This window comes from Ovis canadensis, chromosome 7, assembly GCF_042477335.2.
Source record: "Ovis canadensis isolate MfBH-ARS-UI-01 breed Bighorn chromosome 7, ARS-UI_OviCan_v2, whole genome shotgun sequence".
Taxonomy (NCBI): Eukaryota; Metazoa; Chordata; class Mammalia; order Artiodactyla; family Bovidae; genus Ovis; species Ovis canadensis.
The window spans coordinates 96,699,377-96,718,946 of record NC_091251.1 but is presented as its reverse complement, the minus strand read 5'-3'; the positions used below and the strand labels follow the sequence as shown (position 1 = coordinate 96,718,946).

At 41.2% G+C, this 19,570-nt stretch overlaps 1 protein-coding gene across 1 annotated transcript in view; it reads left to right on the top strand.

The window, feature by feature from the left end:
* Positions 1-19,546, top strand: part of NEK9 (NIMA related kinase 9) — a 39,693-nt gene extending 20,147 nt beyond the window's left edge. The window contains exons 14-22 of the mRNA XM_069597084.1: positions 572-727; positions 2,336-2,444; positions 3,309-3,470; positions 7,467-7,637; positions 8,380-8,439; positions 11,117-11,319; positions 12,697-12,858; positions 15,234-15,443; positions 16,928-19,546. Of these exons, the coding sequence (XP_069453185.1) occupies positions 572-727; positions 2,336-2,444; positions 3,309-3,470; positions 7,467-7,637; positions 8,380-8,439; positions 11,117-11,319; positions 12,697-12,858; positions 15,234-15,443; positions 16,928-17,050 (1,356 nt within the window). The 3' untranslated portion in view covers positions 17,051-19,546. The remainder of the gene's footprint in view (positions 1-571; positions 728-2,335; positions 2,445-3,308; positions 3,471-7,466; positions 7,638-8,379; positions 8,440-11,116; positions 11,320-12,696; positions 12,859-15,233; positions 15,444-16,927) is intronic.
* Positions 19,547-19,570: the final 24 nt, after the last annotated feature.

Here is a 19,570-nt window from a genome sequence, read left to right as displayed (position 1 = left end):
ATAGCTATTCCTCTTCATCTGAAAAGGCTCTAGTATTGTTAGAAGGTTTGAGTGTTCAGATTTCACAGGTACACCCATCATGTCCCCCACCATTCTCCAGCCCTGTCTAGTTAACTGCAGAGGGATATGAGCCTTCAGACATCTTGGCTGCTGCCTCAATCCTTGGTCACCTCACTTATTGTATGACTGGGACTCTACAGGTCTGAGTTCTTCTGTAACCATCATGGGATATTGTATCTCAGAGGAGTAAATCAGTAATAGATTGAAGCTTCTCCTTCCCCAGTGTTTTCTGAGAAGTGTTCCTAAGTAGTAACTAAGTACCTATTGCTAAAATTTGACAGGAGCTATCTATTTAGCTGACCTGCAGTTGCCTCTTTATTATAAAACTTAAGCTCCTTATTGAAAACAGTAGCCTCCAAGCTGCTGGGCAAATCTGAAGAGAATAGAACTCCCTGTAGTCATTCTGCTAAATGCAGGACATTACAGTTTTGAAAGAATTTGAGGATTTTTTTCTTAATACAAGTTATGTTGGGTAGATTTTTTTTTTTTCTAATTTGTTTTTTTCTTGCAGGTGGATGTTCCCAAGGCCTTAATTATTGTCGCGGTTCAATGTGGCTGCGATGGGACTTTTCTGCTGACCCAGTCAGGCAAAGTGTTAGCCTGTGGACTCAATGAGTTCAACAAACTGGGTCTGAATCAGTGCATGTCTGGAATCATCAACCATGAAGTGAGTATCCCATTTGGTGTCCTAAATAAACCATCAGAACCTCTCTAGGTTGAGATTTCTTTGGAAATGCCATTATTGGTTTGTGACCACTTAAGAATAAAGTGAGGATCTCCACAGATACTAAGTCCAGCAAAGGTAGCCAGCCACAAAAGAATACATACTATATGCTACCCATTATTTGAAATTTGTGTGTCTAAGTCTCTTTAATCGTGTCTGACTCTTTGCGACCCCATGGACTGTAGCCCACCAGGTTCCTCTGTCCGTGAGCTTCTTCACGCAAGAATACTAGAATGGATTGCCATGCCCTCCCCCAGAGTGTCTTCCCATCTCAGGGATCAAACCCACATCTATGACATCTCCTGCATTGGCAGGCAGGTTCTTTACCACTAGTGCCACCTAGAAAGCCCACTGATGCCCATTGTTTGAAGTTTAAAGGCAAAATTAACTATGGCAGAAGTCAAAATAGTGGTTACAGAAGTAACCACTTCTGTTACTTCTGGGAGGAGGGGTATAGGCATTAACAGGAAAGATAGGAGAGAGCCCTAGGATGGTGGCAACGGTCTGGATCTTGATCTGGGTAGTTTTTATGTTTATATACCTATAGAAAAATATATCAAGCTGTATAGTATTATATAGTACATTATACCTCAATAAATTAGTTGATTATAAACAATCAAGTGATGGAATTCAGATTCTACCTTGTCCCTGAAATATAAACACAAGAAAATTAACATTATGAAAAGAAACATTTTTCCATGTATCACCTCCCAGGAGAGTTTTTAAGATTACTCTCAAATCACTGATCCTATATAGGCTTATTAAATGTAATTACTATTACCTCCTTCAAGCATGTCATAAAATACACCTCTAATATTAAGCCATAGTCCTCTCTTTGTGGTAGTATGAGTTTTCATCCTTTTCTAAAGATTCATATTAATAGACAAGTTTGCTGACTCAATGGAAAAAAATGGAATTAATTTTAAGCAATCTCTGTTTTAAAGTAGTGATTGTGAAATGGGGGAGTACACATTTGGGGCAAGTCTTGGGAGGGTGTCTGTGTAGTTTGAAAAGATATATTCAGAATTAACATTACTTGATTTGGGTTTTGTTATTGCATTATATTGTGAAATTTTAAACTTACATGACAAGATTTATTTTTATGCTAATCTAAGGGGATGTGGGTTTTAACAGGTTGAGAACTTTGTAGGTAAAATTAGGTCACAGTAAACTGATAGCTTAGTAGGTTAGAGAGTCTTCAAGATTCTTTAATTCTTTGCCCTGTTTTTGTTAGCTATGCACAGTGTATAACTAAGACAAATGTCAATGATTCTGTCCTTATATAGATGCCTTCTGGGATGGAGAGTTCATGTTTTGCATACCCTAATTTAGGAATTTAAAATTCCGTTGTCAGAAAGTCCAATCTCATACTAAATTCTCTGATTACATATTGAACTTATTTCTTTTTTTATTCTGTTGGAGATGAAAAGTTACCTGGTACCTTCTTAATAACATGATTTGCTTGAAAGTCCTTTTGGTCACCCTGACAATATTTTCAGCCTATTTTCCCTCCATTTTTTACCTCATGAGTCTTTGCTTATCTTGTTCCAGGCATACCACGAAGTTCCCTACACCACCTCCTTTACCTTGGCCAAACAGTTGTCCTTTTATAAGATTCGTACAATCGCCCCAGGCAAGACTCACACTGCTGCTATTGATGGTGAGTTGATTTACAACTGTGTGCACAGGCCTTAGAATTTCAGGTTATTTTATTCTATCAAGTAGTAGCTCTTCTTAACTAAATGTATTCTCCTTATTTCCCCCCATCATCAAATGTTATCTTGTTAACAACTTGGGCATTCAAGTAAATGTTTTATTGGTAATCATTACAAATGTATAATCAATACATTTCTTAAGGAAAATGTCATACCTATAATTTCTGGCAAATAATGTCTCTAATTAGCACCATCTATAAGTTTTCTAAGTTAAATAGTACCCATTTCCCACCTTTAAAGTAGAGTATATAGGGCTTCCCTGGTGGCTCAGTGGTAAAGAATCTGCCTGCCAATGCAGGAGACCCAGGTTCCATACCTGGTTGAGGAAGATCCCACATGCCATGGAGCAGCTAAGCCTGTGCACCACAGCTACTGAGCCTGTGCTCTAGAGCCTGGGATCTGCAACTACTGTGCTGCAGGTGTTGTGTGTAGGTGTAGGTGTTGAAGCCTGCATGCCCTAGAGCCTGTGCTGCACAAGAGAAGCCACGGCAATGAGAAGCCCGCACACTGCAATGAGAGAATAGCTCCCACTCGCCACAGCCAGAGAAAAAGCCATTGCAGCAGTGAAGATCCAGCCAGCCAAAAATAAATAAATACAATTATTTTTTTTTAGAGAATATATAATATTGAGTCATTCCCTCTCTCTAATTGGTCATAGTTCCCCTAACTGCCCTAGGTCCAAAGTTATGTGGCAGTTTATACTTGTATACTCTCAGTAACCAGAAGCTAGTCCGTGGGACTCTGCATTGTCTGCCTTTTCTCTGTTTCATGACCATTTGTACCTGGTTATTTATTTTTGCTTCTCTCAGAGCGAGGCCGGCTGCTGACCTTTGGCTGCAACAAGTGTGGACAGCTGGGCGTTGGAAATTATAAGAAGCGTCTAGGAATCAACCTGCTGGGGGGACCCTTAGGTGGAAAACAAGTGATCAGAGTCTCCTGCGGTGATGAGTTTACCATTGCTGCTACTGATGGTGAGTCTGTTCACATTATTTCAAACTTGCTGGACAGATGGGTCTATTTTAATTTGAGGGTGTGAAAGAGGTGGACTGGTCATGTATAGCTGGGTCATATGTTTACTTTTTTATTTGTGTTAAATTGGTGGTCATGTTTTTATGTAACCTTATTAACTATTCATCTGTCCAACATAGTGATTGTTGTAAAAAGGTTAGATTTCTAGGAAATGGCAAGTTAGTACTCTTAAATTCCTACTTTTTTTACTTTTACTTTTTTGGCACAATGTTTTAAGAATTATCAAATACTTATACCTTGCCCAGCACCATGTTGGTTCCAATAAATGTTGGCTGAGTAGCTAGAGAGATGAATGTGTGTGCGTACCTGTGTGCTCAGTCTTGTCCAACTCTTTGTGACCCACCAGACTGTAGCCCACCAGGCTCCTCTGTCCATGGTATTCTCCAGGCAAGAATACTAGAGCGGGTTGCCATTTCCTGACTCTGGGGATCTTCCTGACCCAGGAGTCGAACCTATCTCTTGTGTCTCCTGCATTGGCAGGCAGATTCTTTATCACTGGTGCCACCTGGCTAGAGAGGAGAACATCATGATTTGACCTTGCTCCTAGGTTGGGGTCACTGCACTGCAGTGATGTCCTTCAGTTCAGTTCAGTTCAGTCGCTCAGTCATGTCTGACTTTCTGCGACCCCATGTATCGCAGCATGCCAGGCCTCCCTGTCTATTACCAACTCCTGGAGTTCACTCAGACTCATGTCCATCGAGTCAGTGATGCCATCCAGCCATCTCATCCTCTGTCGTCCCCTTCTCCTCCTGCCCCCAATCCTTCCCAGCATCAGAGTCTTTTCCAATGAGTCAACTGTTCGCATGAGGTGGCCAAAGTATTGGAGTTTCAGCGTTAGCATCATTCCTTCCAAAGAAATCCCAGGGCTGATCTCCTTCAGAATAGACTGGTTGGATCTCCTTGCAGTCCAAGGGACTCTCAAGAGTCTTCTCCAACACCACAGTTCAAAAGCATCAATTCTTCAGCACTCAGCTTTCTTCACCGTCCAACTCTCATATCCATACATGACCACAGGAAAAACCATAGCCTTGACTAGACAGACCTTTGTTGGCAAAGTAATATCTCTGCTTTTCGACATGCTATCTATTTAGGTTGGTCATAAGGGATTGCTAAAACTTGAAAGGCTGTGTACCGTGTGTCTCTCAACTTTCTGAATTGGTCTAATGGGATTTTCTTCTCTTTCCTTTCAGCTATTTCTTCTCCTCAGCATCTTCTTGCTGTTACTTCTGCTACCCTTTACTCCCTTTCCTCTTTCTTCTGTTTTCTTTTTTTCTCTCTTCCTATATCACCTTGATTTTTGTAGCCACTTCTTTTTGGTAAATGGTGAACACCAAAACACGTTTCATTTTCTTATCTGTTGACTCTTTTGTTGTTGTTGTTATTGCTCATGCTCAGAGATGTCTTTGTTTTCTTTCAGTCTGTGCCTGGTGTTTATACAGGAGAGATCCAGCAATAGTGTCAGACAAATGATCTGTTACCGTACTTAAGGAAGTGAACCAGCCTTCATAGTTGTTTGTCTCAAAACAGCGGGTTTTAGGGAACAGACTGGTTAGTTCATGCTAGATAACAGGAAATGTTAGAAACAGAATCAGGATGTCATTGAGAATTAAAAATACTGTAGCAAATTCAGTAGCACTTTCTGACAGGGCCTTAGAGAGGGAACGTTTCTTCAGTGTAAACATCTGTGTACTTTTCAAGTTAAACTTCAGAATGATGAGTTTAGAATTAGATTCTGTGACTGGGCATATTACCTATTGATGTATGTTCCTCTACTTCTCTGAACTGTACTTGATCACCTCACTCACATGGCAGACATCAACTGTGTGCCTACTATGCTCCAGATCCTCTTTTAGACCCTGGGAATATGGAAGTGAGTTTCAGTAAAAATAGAACTGTGATCCAGCAATTCCATGCCTGGGCTTATCTCCAAATAAAAGGAAAAGAGTAATTCAAAAATATACATGCACCCCAGTGTTCATAGCAACACTATTTACAATAGCCAAGACATGGAACCAACATAAGTGTCCTCCAAAAGACGACTGGATAAAGAAGATATGATATACCTATACAATGAATGGGATATTACTCAGCCATTAAAAAGAATGAAATACTGCCATTTACAACAACGTATATGGACCCAGAGGGTGTTAGGTTTAGTGGAATAAGTCAAAGGAAGACAAACACTCTATATTAGCACTTACATGTGGAATTCAAAAATAAAACAAATGGGTGAGTATAACATAACACAAGCAAACTCACAGAGAGAGTGAGAACAAACTAGTAGTTACCAGCGGGGAGGAAGAAGTAGAGAAGAGCAATTAGGGGCATGAGATTAAGAAATGCAAACTGCTATGTATAAAACATAAGCACCAAAAAAAAACCATAAGCACCAAGGATATATTGCATAGCATAAGAACATATAGCTATTATTTTATAGTAAATTTAAGTGGAATATAATCTATAAAACTATTGAGTCACTATGTTGTACATCTGAATCTAATAAAATATTATAAATCAACTATACTTAAATTTAAAAAAAAAGTCTTAGAAAGCTGCTCTCCTCAGGGAATTCATAGTCTAGTAGGGTAGGGGAGATATACATATAAACAGATTAGTGCAGTCAGGTAGGTTCTCTGCTGTTAATTGCAGTGTCTGGCTCTAAAGCTTAAAGTGTCCAGGGCTCAGTCCTTCCCCCCCTTCATTTTCTGAGTGAGGTTATTACCTTAAATCCTCCCTTGTACACTAATAGCCTTATATTACCATCCCTGACTCCCAGACCCACTAATTCAACAGAATGTCTAAAGATAAGGTGGCTTTATAGCCCAGTCTTCCCAGATTGGTCCTGATTCATGCCTATTGTCTGAGCTTAATTGTTAATAGCACCCCCTTTTCATTAAAAAGTGTCCTAATTTGTATAAGACATAACGAGCATCCCAAACAAACTTACTGTGTTCCAAAACAAATTTCTGATTTTTTGTTCAAATTCGTTCTTCCTGCAGCCTTCCTGTTTCGGAAAATAACACCTCTGTCCTACACCTCACATTCCATCCATTAGCAAATTCTGTAGATTATCTTTGAATATATCCAACCACTTCACTACTACGTCAGTTCATGACTACAACTGATCTCTCTACTTCCACCCTTGGGCCCCTGCAGTCCGTTCTCCTCATGGTAACCTGGGGGATACTTTAAAATACCTACTGTTAAGTATCTTTACTGGTCTCCTATCTCAAACAATAAAAACTAAAGTCGTTGCAGTGGCCCACATGACCCAGACCTCAGTCACCTCCTGACCTCTTCTGTAGCCACCGTCCACTCCTTTACTTTGCTCCACCTGCAGAGGACTTCTTGCTCTGTGTTTGTGATACTCACCTTACCTACATGGAGCTTTGTACTCAGCTGTTTCCTCTGCCTGGAAAGCTCTTCCCCTGGATAGACCTGGTTCCCTCTCACTTCAGTAGGTCTGCTCAAGTATCAGCAAGCACTTCTCTGACTACACTATCTAAAGAAATGATACTCCACTGTTACTGTTTATTTCCACTTTTCCTTATTGTTGATCTTCCTTCAAAGTACTTAATACTACCTAAAGTAATTAATCAGTCTCTCCCCACTAGAAGGTCAGTTCTACAAGGGCAGCAACTTTGTTTTGTTCGCTGCTGTCTTCCCAGCACCTCAAGCAGTGCTTGTCATGAAGTAGATGCCCAATAAATATTTGAATGGATGACCACAAGTGTTGAATGAGTGGATGAATGGATGGCAGTGTGTAGGAGTGATGGCCATTCTTACCTGGGTGGCATCAGAAGTTGTTTAGGCTTTATACAAGGGAATAAACAGGGGCAAAAAATCTTTTTAGCTCTAGAGCATAAAGGTGGGGAATCCAAAAGAGTTGGGAAGCCAGTGTTCTGTTCAACTTTCTGCTATTTATTTATTTCTTACAGATAATCACATTTTTGCCTGGGGCAATGGTGGTAATGGTCGCTTGGCAATGACCCCCACAGAGAGACCCCACGGCTCAGATATCTGCACTTCGTGGCCTCGGCCCATCTTTGGATCTTTGCATCATGTCCCAGACCTGTCTTGCCGAGGCTGGCACACCATTCTCATTGTTGGTAAGGGTTCCACGTGTTGGTTAGGATGGCTTTGACAGAGGATTGACCCACACCTAAGTTACTGAGGGTCACACTCTTGCAAACAAAGTGTCCTAAAGAAAAGAAGCTACTTCTGTAATCTAACAGTGATCAGATGGGAGGAACAGAACATTGTTATTTCCTCAGTTTTGTCACTTGCTATCTCATGAAAACTTTGGGCTCTGCCCCCTTAACATAGAATTTGTTACTTCTGGTCACCTACTAATTAGTGTATCTGTAATCATGCTTTTGTGAGAAACATTTAGTACACCTTTAAAAAGAAACTAAATCATAACTATTTTCTACATAAAGATTCCTTTGGTATGAACTAAATTATAAAGGCCTGTGTAAAGGTCTACAAGTTCAAAGGTCAGTGGTTTTCAACTTTGGCTGCACATTAGAATCCCTTGAGGAGTTTTTAGAAATCCCATTGTCCTGACCAATTAGATCGGAACCTCTGGATTGGGACCTAGGCATTGCTACTTTCTAAAGCTTCCCAGCTAATTCCAAAGAATAGTTAAGGTAGAGAGTTGCTACTTCACATAGTGATTATAGTTAGAGCTGCTAGTGGTGCTTGGCTTCTAATATTTATATCTAAAATAGTAATTAGTTGTCTGGTGTGAGAGATAGCAGTTATTGCCTAGATTAAGTCCCTATCCAAGTCTTGTCACTTTTCCTGCCTCTAGCTGTAAACAATGCTTACCTACTGAATATTTTTCCTCAGAGAAAGTATTGAATTCTAAGACCATCCGTTCCAATAGCAGTGGCTTATCCATCGGAACTGGTAAGTAGCAGTATCTCAGGTACCAGTGGTTTTTTTCAGGTGCGAGTCTTTGGGTTGAATTCCATGCAGTCTCCCCAGAAAAAAGGAAATAGGAACTATCTTTGGGAAATTAGGAGCACAGTGATCAAGAGGGAAGAGCATATTTTGGTAGATTTCACAATAGATGATGACTTTCGTTTTGTGGTCAGGGGGAGAGTACATCTTTGCCACCACACATGTGGGAGTAATTACGCGGGTAGCCCAACACTGCAATGTGACTTCTGTACTGTTCTTTCCTTAGAATGCCAGGGGCCATGTGTTCTGGCCACCCTTTACTTCTATGGTGTTCCAGGGGTATTCTAATCTATAGAAATAGTCCTTCAAAACAGGCCCTCAGAATTAAAAGTTGGCTTTACTTTCAGTGTGGTCAGGAAAGTCAGCCCAGAGGTCTCTAATACTTTTCCTTTGGCTGCTTTCTTCATGGTTCCCTTGTTTAGGGCCTTGCTAGGAAACTGAATCTGTGTTCCTTTTGGTTTTCCATTTGCTAGAGTACCTATCTATAGTCCTTGATGTCTCAAAACTGGATATTTTGTAGAATCAAAACAGATAAAGACCCAGAATGAAAGCAGATTAATCCTCCAAAAAGACAGCTAAAAATCTAATCCAGACTTGTTAAACTCTAGTTGACACAAACACGCATCATACCTATTATTAGTTTTCTTTAGTAACTCATTGCTCAGCGTCTGTTTGTCCATATTAATATCTGTTACAAATGATAAAGTATCTTTTTGCTAAACACAGCTGTTCTATTACAGCTTTATTTTACTGGAACAGTATTTAAAGGAAAAACATAAGATTAAAAGCACATGTCCGTTATCTGGAAGATGTAAACTCTGTAAGAGCAGGGATTTTTGTCTTTTCTCTTCAATAATTTTATCCACATTGCTTAGAAGAGTGCCTTGCAAATGGTATTATAATTAGTCAGTAAGTATTGTTGATTGTGTTACAGCCATCCAGTGAAATATGTGTTCAAATGAACAACATCTATAAAGTTCAAGCAGAATAAAGAATATATTGTATAAAGATACATAAGTGTGTGATAATTTTTTTTTTTCCTCAAGAAGAAATGAAAAATATAAAATTAATCAGATTGTTATATCTAAGTAGGATGCCAGAGAAGGAAGGGAATTCACAAGGTCAATAGAGCAATATCCTTGTTCAGTCCTGTCCTATAACTCTCTCTGCAGCAGTCAGAATGTTCTGTGTCTGTGTTGTCCGGTGTAATAGCCGACAATCGCATGTGGCTGCCAAGCGCTTAAAAAGTGGCTCTTGTGACTGAAGAACTGAATTTTTAATCCTGTTTAAATTTAAATAACAAAATATGGCTAATTGCTAGCATATTGGAAAGTAATTGTACTTTCACATAGTAGATTCATGTATGTTTATTTTGTTAGGCTTCAAAACTTAACACGTTATAAATAGCCTTATGTATATGTCAATGGTAATATAACTTATTTTTTGTAATGTAATTTTTTTAAAGCCATTTAAGACAAAAAGCAAGCTTCAGAGATTATTTTGGCATCTACAGTTGTGCTGCTTCAATACGAGCACAGTGTAGCACAGTGCAGTCCTCAAACCAAGTTAGCTGGTGGCCATGAATAAATAATCTGTAGAAGATACCATGCAATTCTTTTTGTTGTTGTTTTTTGGCAAATTTCTTAGTTATATTTTTCTTTGGCCCATTTGAAAATTCAGTTTCATTTCCTGACTGTGCATCAGCTCATCTTCATTAAAGGTAACTTGGAATCTGCTGCGTGACATTAAAGAATCAGCCATCACATTTTTTGTTTTTGTTGTTATTGTGCTTAGTTGCTAAGTTGTGTCCAACTCTTTTTTTTTTTTTTAATATTTATTCATTTATTTGGCTGCACCAGGTCTTAGTTGCAGCATGTGGGATCTAGTTCCCTGACCAGGGATCGAACCTGGGCCCCCTGCATTGGGAGCTGAGAGTCTTAACCACAGGCCCAGCAGGGAAGTCCCTTGTGTCCAACTCTTTTGCAATCCCAGGGACTATATCCCACCAGACTCCTCTATCCTTGGGATTTCCCAGGCAAGAATACTAGAATAGGCTGCCATTTCCTTCTCTAGGGGATCTTCCTGACGCATTCTTTACTACTCAGCCACCTGGGAAGCCCTCATATTTTTTCAAATTCTTACAGATAGTCATTAAAGAATTTGATGAATTTAATGGTTGAGGACTTCTCTATTCAATTGTTTTCCTAGAAAGGGAATTAATGGTGAGTTTATCTGGCAACTTTAAGAGATGTTTGGCTCAAATGTGAAAAATCTTTTGTATTCAATATATAAGATGAACCTCTATGGAGGATGTTGGAGTCTGAATATTTAAGGTTTGGATGCAGTGGTTGGGGTGATTATTCAGTAATCTAGTAGAACATTGATAATCTGCTGAACATAAGTACAAGCAAGTTTGGAAAGTAGAAGTGAATACTGTCATAAAGATCCTGATGCACAATACCTTGTGTAAAGAACTAGAAATTTAGGCCCAGGTATCTGACTTACACTGTTGCTGTTCCACTTCACGCAACTCTCAGAAACTCTCCAGGGGTTGGTGGGGCTGTCAGCTGGTAAATACTGTTGCATAGCAAAGCTCTATATTTCTGTGCTGTGTATCTGTCAGTGGTTCAGAGCTCTAGCCCAGGAGGCGGCAGCGGTGGCGGAAGAGAAGACGACAGTCAGCAGGAATCTGAAACTCCTGATCCAAGTGGAGGCTTCCGAGGAACAATGGAAGCAGACCGAGGCATGGAAGGTCTCGTCAGTCCCACTGAGGCCATGCGGATCAGCAGTGGGGCCAGCAGCTCCTGTCCTGGCTGGCTTCGAAAGGTAGTTCCTTTGGTGACAGGAACTCTGTAGGGACTAGAAGGATCTCTGTTTCCCATGTGCTGCTCAAGTGCTTTGCAGCAGGCATCTAGGTTTCTGATTTCTGTCTGAGCCGAAATCATCAAATCTCTAATCCTTTTTTTTTCTGACAAGAAAAGATAAGGTGGTCTCATACCTATATTACTTAAGTGAATGGAAATTAACGTAACCTTCCTTGAAAGAAGTGTTTGTAATGCATGTGTGCGAAGATTAAGCTTATAGATTTTGTACTGTGGTTCATAGAATATCAAGGTAGTTGGAATGCCTTACAGTAGAAAAATGCCTTAACAGTGGTTACCTGTGAGTGATGGAATTACTGGTGATTTTTATCATGTCCCTTTGCCTATCAATATTTGCACATTTTCTACAGTCAATATTTATAGTTAGGGACCTCCCTAGCAGTCCAGTGGTTGAGACTTTGCCTTCCAAAACAGGGGATGCAAGTTCCATCCCTGATTTGGGAGTTAAGATCTGACATGCCTGCTGCTGCTGCTGCTAAGTCGCTTCAGTTGTGTCTGACTCTGTGCGACCCCATAGACGGCAGCCCACTAGGTTCCTCTGTCCCTGGGATTTTCCAGGTAAGAGTACTGGAGCGGGTTGCCATTTCCTTCTCCGTTGCATGAAAGGGAAAAGTGAAAGTGAAGTCGCTCAGTCGTGCCCGACTCTTAGCGACCCCATGGACTGCAGCCTACCAGGCTCTTCCGTCCATGGGATTTTCCAGGCAAGAGCACTGGAGTGGGGTGCCATTGCCTTCTCCATGCCTATGGCCAGAAAAAACAAAACATGAAACATAAACAGTATTGTAACAAGTTCAATAAAAAGACTTTACAAATGGTTCACGTTAAAAAAGAAAATCTTAAAATTATAGTTAAGAAATTTTAAATCACGCCCCCCCCCCAACAAAAAAGAGGGAACCTCTAGATGTAAGGCTCCCTCTGTAACAATATTAAACTTGATAGCTACTTAGGAATGTGAATGAAAGAAGCAGCGCACAGTTCCATCTAAAGCTTCAGCCTTTAGCAGCCTGGCAGTTAGCCTCACGGCCATCACCTTAGAGCTTCCCAACTTGAATAGCCTTTGTTGACTGAGTGTGTTGAGGCATCACACTGGGTATCAAAAAGTGTTCTTGAAATTGAGTTTGAATTCCCTTCCCTATCTGCTCCTCAAAGGAAGGCCTGCCAGTACATTGACTGACAGGGTAAGCTGTGTTGTAACCACAACTGTCCTGCTCCGCTAGAGGGTGCCGATGACACGTCAGCGTGAAAGCTATAGCAGGGAAGGAATTTGGACGAAAGTGAAAGGCTCAGATGGAACTGATGAGATTCTTTCTCTCATACGTAGGAGCTGGAAAATGCAGAATTCATCCCTATGCCTGACAGCCCATCTCCCCTAAGTGCAGCTTTTTCAGAATCTGAGAGAGATACTCTGCCGTATGACGAGCTACAAGGACTCAAGATGGCTTCCGAAGCGCCTTTGGAACACAAGCCCCCAGCAGGAGCCTGGGTAACTGAGCTTTTGCCTTTAAATCAAGACTAGATAAACAGTGGCTATAAGCTCTGCCCCATTCTCCTGGCCTCCCTGTCTCTCCCTCTAGCTTCATTGTTTCCCAGCTGCCCAGCATCAACTCACACCTCCTGTTCAGTAGTGCTTAAAGCCTCTACGCAAGGCTAAACTGACTTCTGTGGAAAGTATTTACCCTTTCGTATTTCTGACAGGCCCACACCTTTCTATACCAGATGATTGTCTGTCTGTTCTCTCTGCCTTCAGTTCAGCTCAGTTCATTTCAGTTGCTCAGTCGTGTCCGACTCTTTGCAGCCCCACGGACTACAGCACGCCAGGCTTCCCTGTCCATCACCAGCTCCTGGAGTTTGCTTAAACTCATGTCCTTAGAGTCGGTGATGCCATCCAACCATCTCATCCTCTGTTGTCCCCTTCTCCTCCTGCCTTCAATCTCTCCCAGCATCAGAGTCTTTTCAAATGAGTCAGTTCTTTGCATCAGGTGGCCAAAGTATTGGCCAAAATATTTCAGCTTCAACATCAGTCCTCCAGTGAAAATTCAGGACTGATTTTCTTTAGGATGGACTGGTTAGATCTCCTTGCAGTCCAAGGGACTCTCAAGAGTCTTCTCCAACACCACGGTTCAAAAGCATCGATTGTTTGGTGCTCAGCTTTCTTTATAGTCCAACTCTCACACCCGTACATGACTACTGGAAAAACCATGGCTTTGACTAGACAGATCTTTGTTGGCAAAGTAATGTCTTTGCTTTTTAATATGCTATCTAGGTTGGTCATAACTTTCCTTCCAAGGAGTAAGCGTCTTTTAATTTCATGGCCGCAGTCACCATCTGCAGTGATTTGGGAGCCCCCAAAAATAAAGTCTCTCACTGTTTCCATTGTTTCCCTATCTGTTTGCCATGAAGTGATGGGACTGGATGCCATGATCTTAGTTTTTTGAATGTTGAGTTTTAAGCCAACTTTTTCACTCTCCTCTTTCACTTGCATCAAGAGGCTCTTTAGTTCTTTTTCGCTTTCTGCCATAAGGGTGGTGTCATCTGCATATCTGAGGTTATTGATATTTTTCCCAGCAGTTTTGATTCCAGCTTGTGCTTCTTCCAGCCCAGCGTTTCTCATGATGTACTCTGCATATAAGTTAAATAAGCAGGGTGACAATATACAGCCTTGAAATGCTCCTTTCCCGATTTGGAACCAGTCTGTTGTTCCATGTCCAGTTCTAACTGTTGCTTTCTTGACCTGCTTACAGGTTTCTCTGGAGGCAGGTCAGGTGGTCTGCTACTCCCTTCTTTTTAGGAATTTTCCACAGTTTGTTGTGATCCACACAGTAAAAGCCTTTGGTGTAGTCAGTAAAGCAGTAGTCGATGTTTTTCTCTCTACCTTAGAAGTACCAAAATTGAAATTCCAAAATTCAAGACCAGTTTTTCCTGACATTGTGAGGGTAGGTTGGAGTTTTAAGTATATGTAAGAAATAATACTTGTAGTCTATTGGGAGAGCAATGCATTTATTCTCAACTTTGGTAGAAATCAAATTGTGGTAAATATCTCAATAAAACTGTAAACTGGGGATCATCAAACTTTTTCTAAAGGACTGCATAGTAATTATTTTAGGCTCTGCAGACCATACATTCTCTTGTAACCACTCAACACTGACATTGTAGCACAAAAGCAGCCAAAAATAATGCCTAATGAATGTGCATGTTTATGTTCCAATAAAACTTTATTTTACAAAAACAGGCCGTAGGCTGGATTTGGCCTATGGCTATCATTTGTTAATCCTTTTTAAAAAGTATAGTAGAAGACGGGAGAAAAATCCAGGCTAGCATTATTGAAAAGCTTTCCAGAAGAGGAAATAAGGCCTTTGAAACTTCAAGGTAAACATTTTTATTCCTCTGTCAGTTAGCAGTCTTGAATTGTTTTAGTGATACAGTTTATGGAACACCTCTTAAATCTCTTCTAAAGTGTGATCCACTATATTTCATGAATATTGACCCTTTGAATTATGGTGTCCTCACTGTGATCATACTTGTTCCAAACCAAATTGTGTATTCTCCCACAACTTTATATTGGGAAGATATTAATGACTTTAAATTATTTCACAGAGTCCTCCAAAATAGATGATTTTTCTTTTACCTTACCATAATGCAACTGAGGCACTGAGAGCTCCCTTGCTCTGTGACGTTAGAGCCAGCCTCTACAGTAATCCCAGAAGTTTTCTGTTTCTCTTACATTGACTTCATCTGTATGTGTGTTTTTTCTTGTTACTTTAAAAGTAAAATCTGGTAGCACATAGAAGGGACATTGGATTCGGGAGCTGTAGCATCCAGGCAGAAGCTCCTATGACCCCTTTTCTCCTGTCTCTCTAGCCGCCTCGGCTGAATCCTGCAGGAACATGTGCTGGGAAGGCAACACCCTTGGTTCCTCCCTGTGCGTGCAGTACTCTGCAGGTGGAGGTTGAGAGACTGCAGGGTCTGGTGTTGAAGTGTCTGGCTGAACAACAGAAGTTACAACAAGAAAACCTTCAGATTTTTACCCAACTACAGAAGCTGAACAAGAAATTAGAAGGAGGGCAGCAGGTGAGAGCATTAAAAGAATAATTCAGTTTCTAATTTTGTTTTGAAGAATCACAGAAACAGAACACCAGTCACTGAAATGGACTTACTTCTTTGCAAGTACTTATTTTTTGATGGTGTAGTTTTTGTAATTAACCCCAGAAGCTCGGTCTGTCATTAGGCACCTGGATTGAATCATCTCATCACATAACTTCTATTGTTTTTTTGTTACCTTTTTCTTTTACTTATGAAAAATCTTAAACATTGCAGTTCAGTGGACTCCTGTATATCCACCATCTGTATTCAACAGTCATTAATATGTTGCTGTGATTGTTTCAAAAGTGTATATGTTTAAATATGTGTTGGTATTTATCCGTGTGTATTTGAAATAGGATTGTGTGTATGTGTGTACATATTTTTTTTCTTGAGCTAAACCATTTTCAAATAAATTATGAAAGTCATGACATAGCTGCCCTAAATACTTTATTACATACATCCAAAAGTAGACATTTATTCTCCTGGAGAACCATAGTATTATTATCACACTTAATAAAAATAACACTAGGATTCTTAATTCTCACTAGTACTCAGTTGACACTCAAATTTTCCAAGGTTTCCCACAAAAAAAAATGTTCTTTACAACTTTTTATCAGACCAGCAACCAGTTAAGAACCTCCTTTTACATTATGTTTCTTATTTCTTTTATATAGAACAATTCCCTGCATTACCACTCCTACCTGCTTTTTAAAAATAGTTTTCATAGCATTGGTTTATGGAAGAAGCAGGGTCAGTCGTGTAACAGAATGTCCTAAATTCTGGCTTTGTTTTATCTTCTCGAGATGTTGCTTCACTTGTTCTTTTGTCCCTTGTCATTTCTGTAAACTATAAGCTAGACTTAAGGCTTGATTAGATTCAAGCTAAGCATTTCTGGTAAAATATACTTCACTGGTGTTGCTGCTTGCATCATTTTTAAAGGGTCATAGTATTGCTCTGTATAGAGTGAACTAGGATAGGGAAATACTGTGAACCATTGGCTTTTTCCTTTACCAGCTTTACACGTTTGCACAAATCAGTTTGTTTCTCTGAGCCCTTGTTTTCACCTGAAAGAAGAAAATAATACCGCCTACCCTGTATGGTTGTTTTGAGGATGAAATGAAATAATGTCTGTGAAGGTATTTTGGAAAGTAATATACACACTTGAGGTAAGCATGGAGTGATTGGCAGCAGTAGCAGGCAGGAGGACCATTTTGCCTAGGGCTGTTAGAGTTTTAAAACCAAAAATTCTGCAGCCCAGAAAACCCTGCAGCCCTAGGCAAATTGCAACACTTGGTCACCCTACCTGCAACAAGTGTACAGGAGTGGACCTTACATAAAGTCCTGTTACTCAGGTAGTAGTATGGGCTCACAAAACCGCGGCTATGCATTCTTAGGGGTTGGCATTGAAAATGTAGTCCTGAACTGCTGTAACCAAGTGGCAGTTAACCTGGAACTGTGTTTTATCTGGACAGGTGGGGATGCATTCCAAAGGAACTCAGACAGCAAAGGATGAGACGGAAATGGATCCAAAGCCTGACTTAGATTCAGATTCCTGGTGTCTCCTGGGAACAGACTCCTGTAGACCCAGCCTCTAGTCTCCTGAGCCTGTCTAGCCTCCAGGAAACTGGGATCCAAAGACCTTCACAGCACACTTACTGAACGCAGAGCGCGCTTTCCTGGCTTCGTTCACCTGCAGACAAGGAGCGCGAGGCGGAGGTTCTGAAGCACTTTCCGTGTACACTTGGAGAGTAGCACTGCCTATTAGGATCTAGGAGTGGTTTTGTGTTGGAGAACGGGGGGCCCCATGGCCCTGGCTTTGTCCTCAGTGACTGCCATAGCAACAGCAGCTCTGTACCTCATCTGGTGATCCCACCTTTGAAGAGGAGACACGATACTCACGTTCATTTTGCTGCTAGCAGCTTATATCCCACTTATCACTTTCACCGTTAATTGGAAGCTGCCTTGGGAATTCAGTGCCAGGCATTGCACCTCTGGGTGGAGGAAGTTAAAGTGTAAAGCTGGAGAGGGCTGCAACCAGGTGCAGCCCGTCCAGGGTCATCTGGAGAGTGGTGAAGTGTTCTAAGCCCTCTCAGGAGCCTTAGTCCAGGAAAGTATGTCTGGTGGAGCCAGTCTCCAGCTTGTTTTCAGAAAGTTGAATTACTTTGTGCAGCTGAATGCTTTAGGAGGAACAATGGGCTTAGGTTGCTTTTCCTCTGAGAGTTGAGTGGAACTTTTTCAGTTAGGAGCAGAGAAAGAAGGGCAGGTCCCTCCTCGTCACACAGCAGGAGTGTCAGGGTGGGATTTCCTAGCTTTGGAAAAGCCTTTTGAGAGATGAGGCATCTCATAGAGAATTGAGTCCATGGGGCAGAAGGAATGGACTTTGGGGGAAACCATGAGGGGAGAGCCTTCTTAGCTGCCTCTGCTTGGCATCTTCGAGAGGACCTAGAGTGACTTGAGTCTTCTCCCCTGAGAAGGCTACTTGTGCCTCTGCCTTCGTGGTTCTTAGGGTTCTAATCTTGACATCAGCAGCCCCAGCCACTCCCTTTTGTATGTCTAGTCAGTATTTTTCCCCTTTTGGTGTTTTATGAAGCCATATCAGTGAATCTGTATCATCTTTCCTACTTGAGTGGCCCAGAGCCAGCACCCAAACCTGGTAGTCCCTGAAGCCTGACAGAACAGGAGGATCCTGCCAATTTGGAGAGGAATTTGGCTGAGAGCCAATCCCTGTGTCTTCGTGTCCTTGTAGACAGCAGCAAGCCAGCTCTTCCAAAGAGAGCAAGTGTCCTAGAAACGTTTGATGGTTTTACTTAAGGAGGTGAGCTTTGTGTTTCCAGCTCACCTTTACATGAGCTGCCTTGATGACTGTCACATCCTACCTCCTTAGAAAGAGCTGAAATGATCTGTTTCATTTTCCCCAACCAACAAGTAAATGTTTGGTATCTATTTAATATTTTGGAAGGACCTGTGCAATGGAAATTTTGCCATTTCCCTAAAATTGGTGGTGTGAAGGCTGCTGCTCCAGGAAAACCCCACAGCTGGGGATGGGCAACTCTACTCAATGGGATCTTCTTTGGTTTGATATTCCCATTGTTTTCTCGATTCTGGGAAGCCTAGTACAATGGTACTAATGTAATCACCGAAGCCTTTTCTTAAAATAAGGGAAGGGGCCAACCCTGGATTAAAGTTACAAGTTCTGGGGACTTGGGGGGGTTTGCAACAAACCCTAACAATGGGTTTTGGTTCATCATGTAAATGCAACTTTGATTTTTTTTTTTAAAAGGACTGACTGGCCTTTCATGTTCCTGTATCCCTTATGCTCACCATCTCAGCAGGCCTGAGAGGCAGGGTCAGTTTGGGTGTTAATCATGAGTATTGCTTGTGCCATGGAACCGAGGGACATGGGCACGTTGCTGAGACCGTGGGGTGAAGGAGCACTGAAGGGAGGGTGGGAGCCCTGGCTCCAGAGAGGGAGTCACTCTCCAGCAGTGGGACGCTGGGGTCGTTTGCTCTAGCATGTTCCCTTGGGAAGTCTTGGTTTGCTGTTAATGTGGCTGAGAATCTAAGTTCTGTGCCTTAGAGACAATTTGCACTTTCCCAAATTGTGCCTGGGACAGCCATATGATTTTTCCCACCAAAAAGCTATGCAAACAGAAACCAGTTCATAGGTGGCAACCACACATCAGATAAAAAAGTGAAAGGTGAGGCAGCAGAAATGCCTTTGACTGGTTTTCTATAGCTAATTTTAAATTGTGTCCTACTTTTCTTTTTATGTAGTGCTAGGTGTTTTAAGTTTTCCAGTAGTATTGCTTTTGCCTTATAGTATAACCTGAGTTACTCCTTTGCTCTGACATTGTTGCTGAAGAATTAGCTTATTGTTAGCCAGATGTTTGAAAGGTTGAGGGTGGAGTGGTTTGGCATTTCTGTTTTAAATAAACATTTCAACTCTCAATCAGTGCTATGCCTCAGTGAGCCTGCACATGACCTTAGTCACTGGGGATCAGATACACACAGACTCCAGGCCTTCGTGAATCTTTGATTCAGTGAGTCTTTATATAAATAAATAAATGCAAGGGGCATTTGCAAAGAAATAATCTTTGCTTCTTTCCAATTTGTTT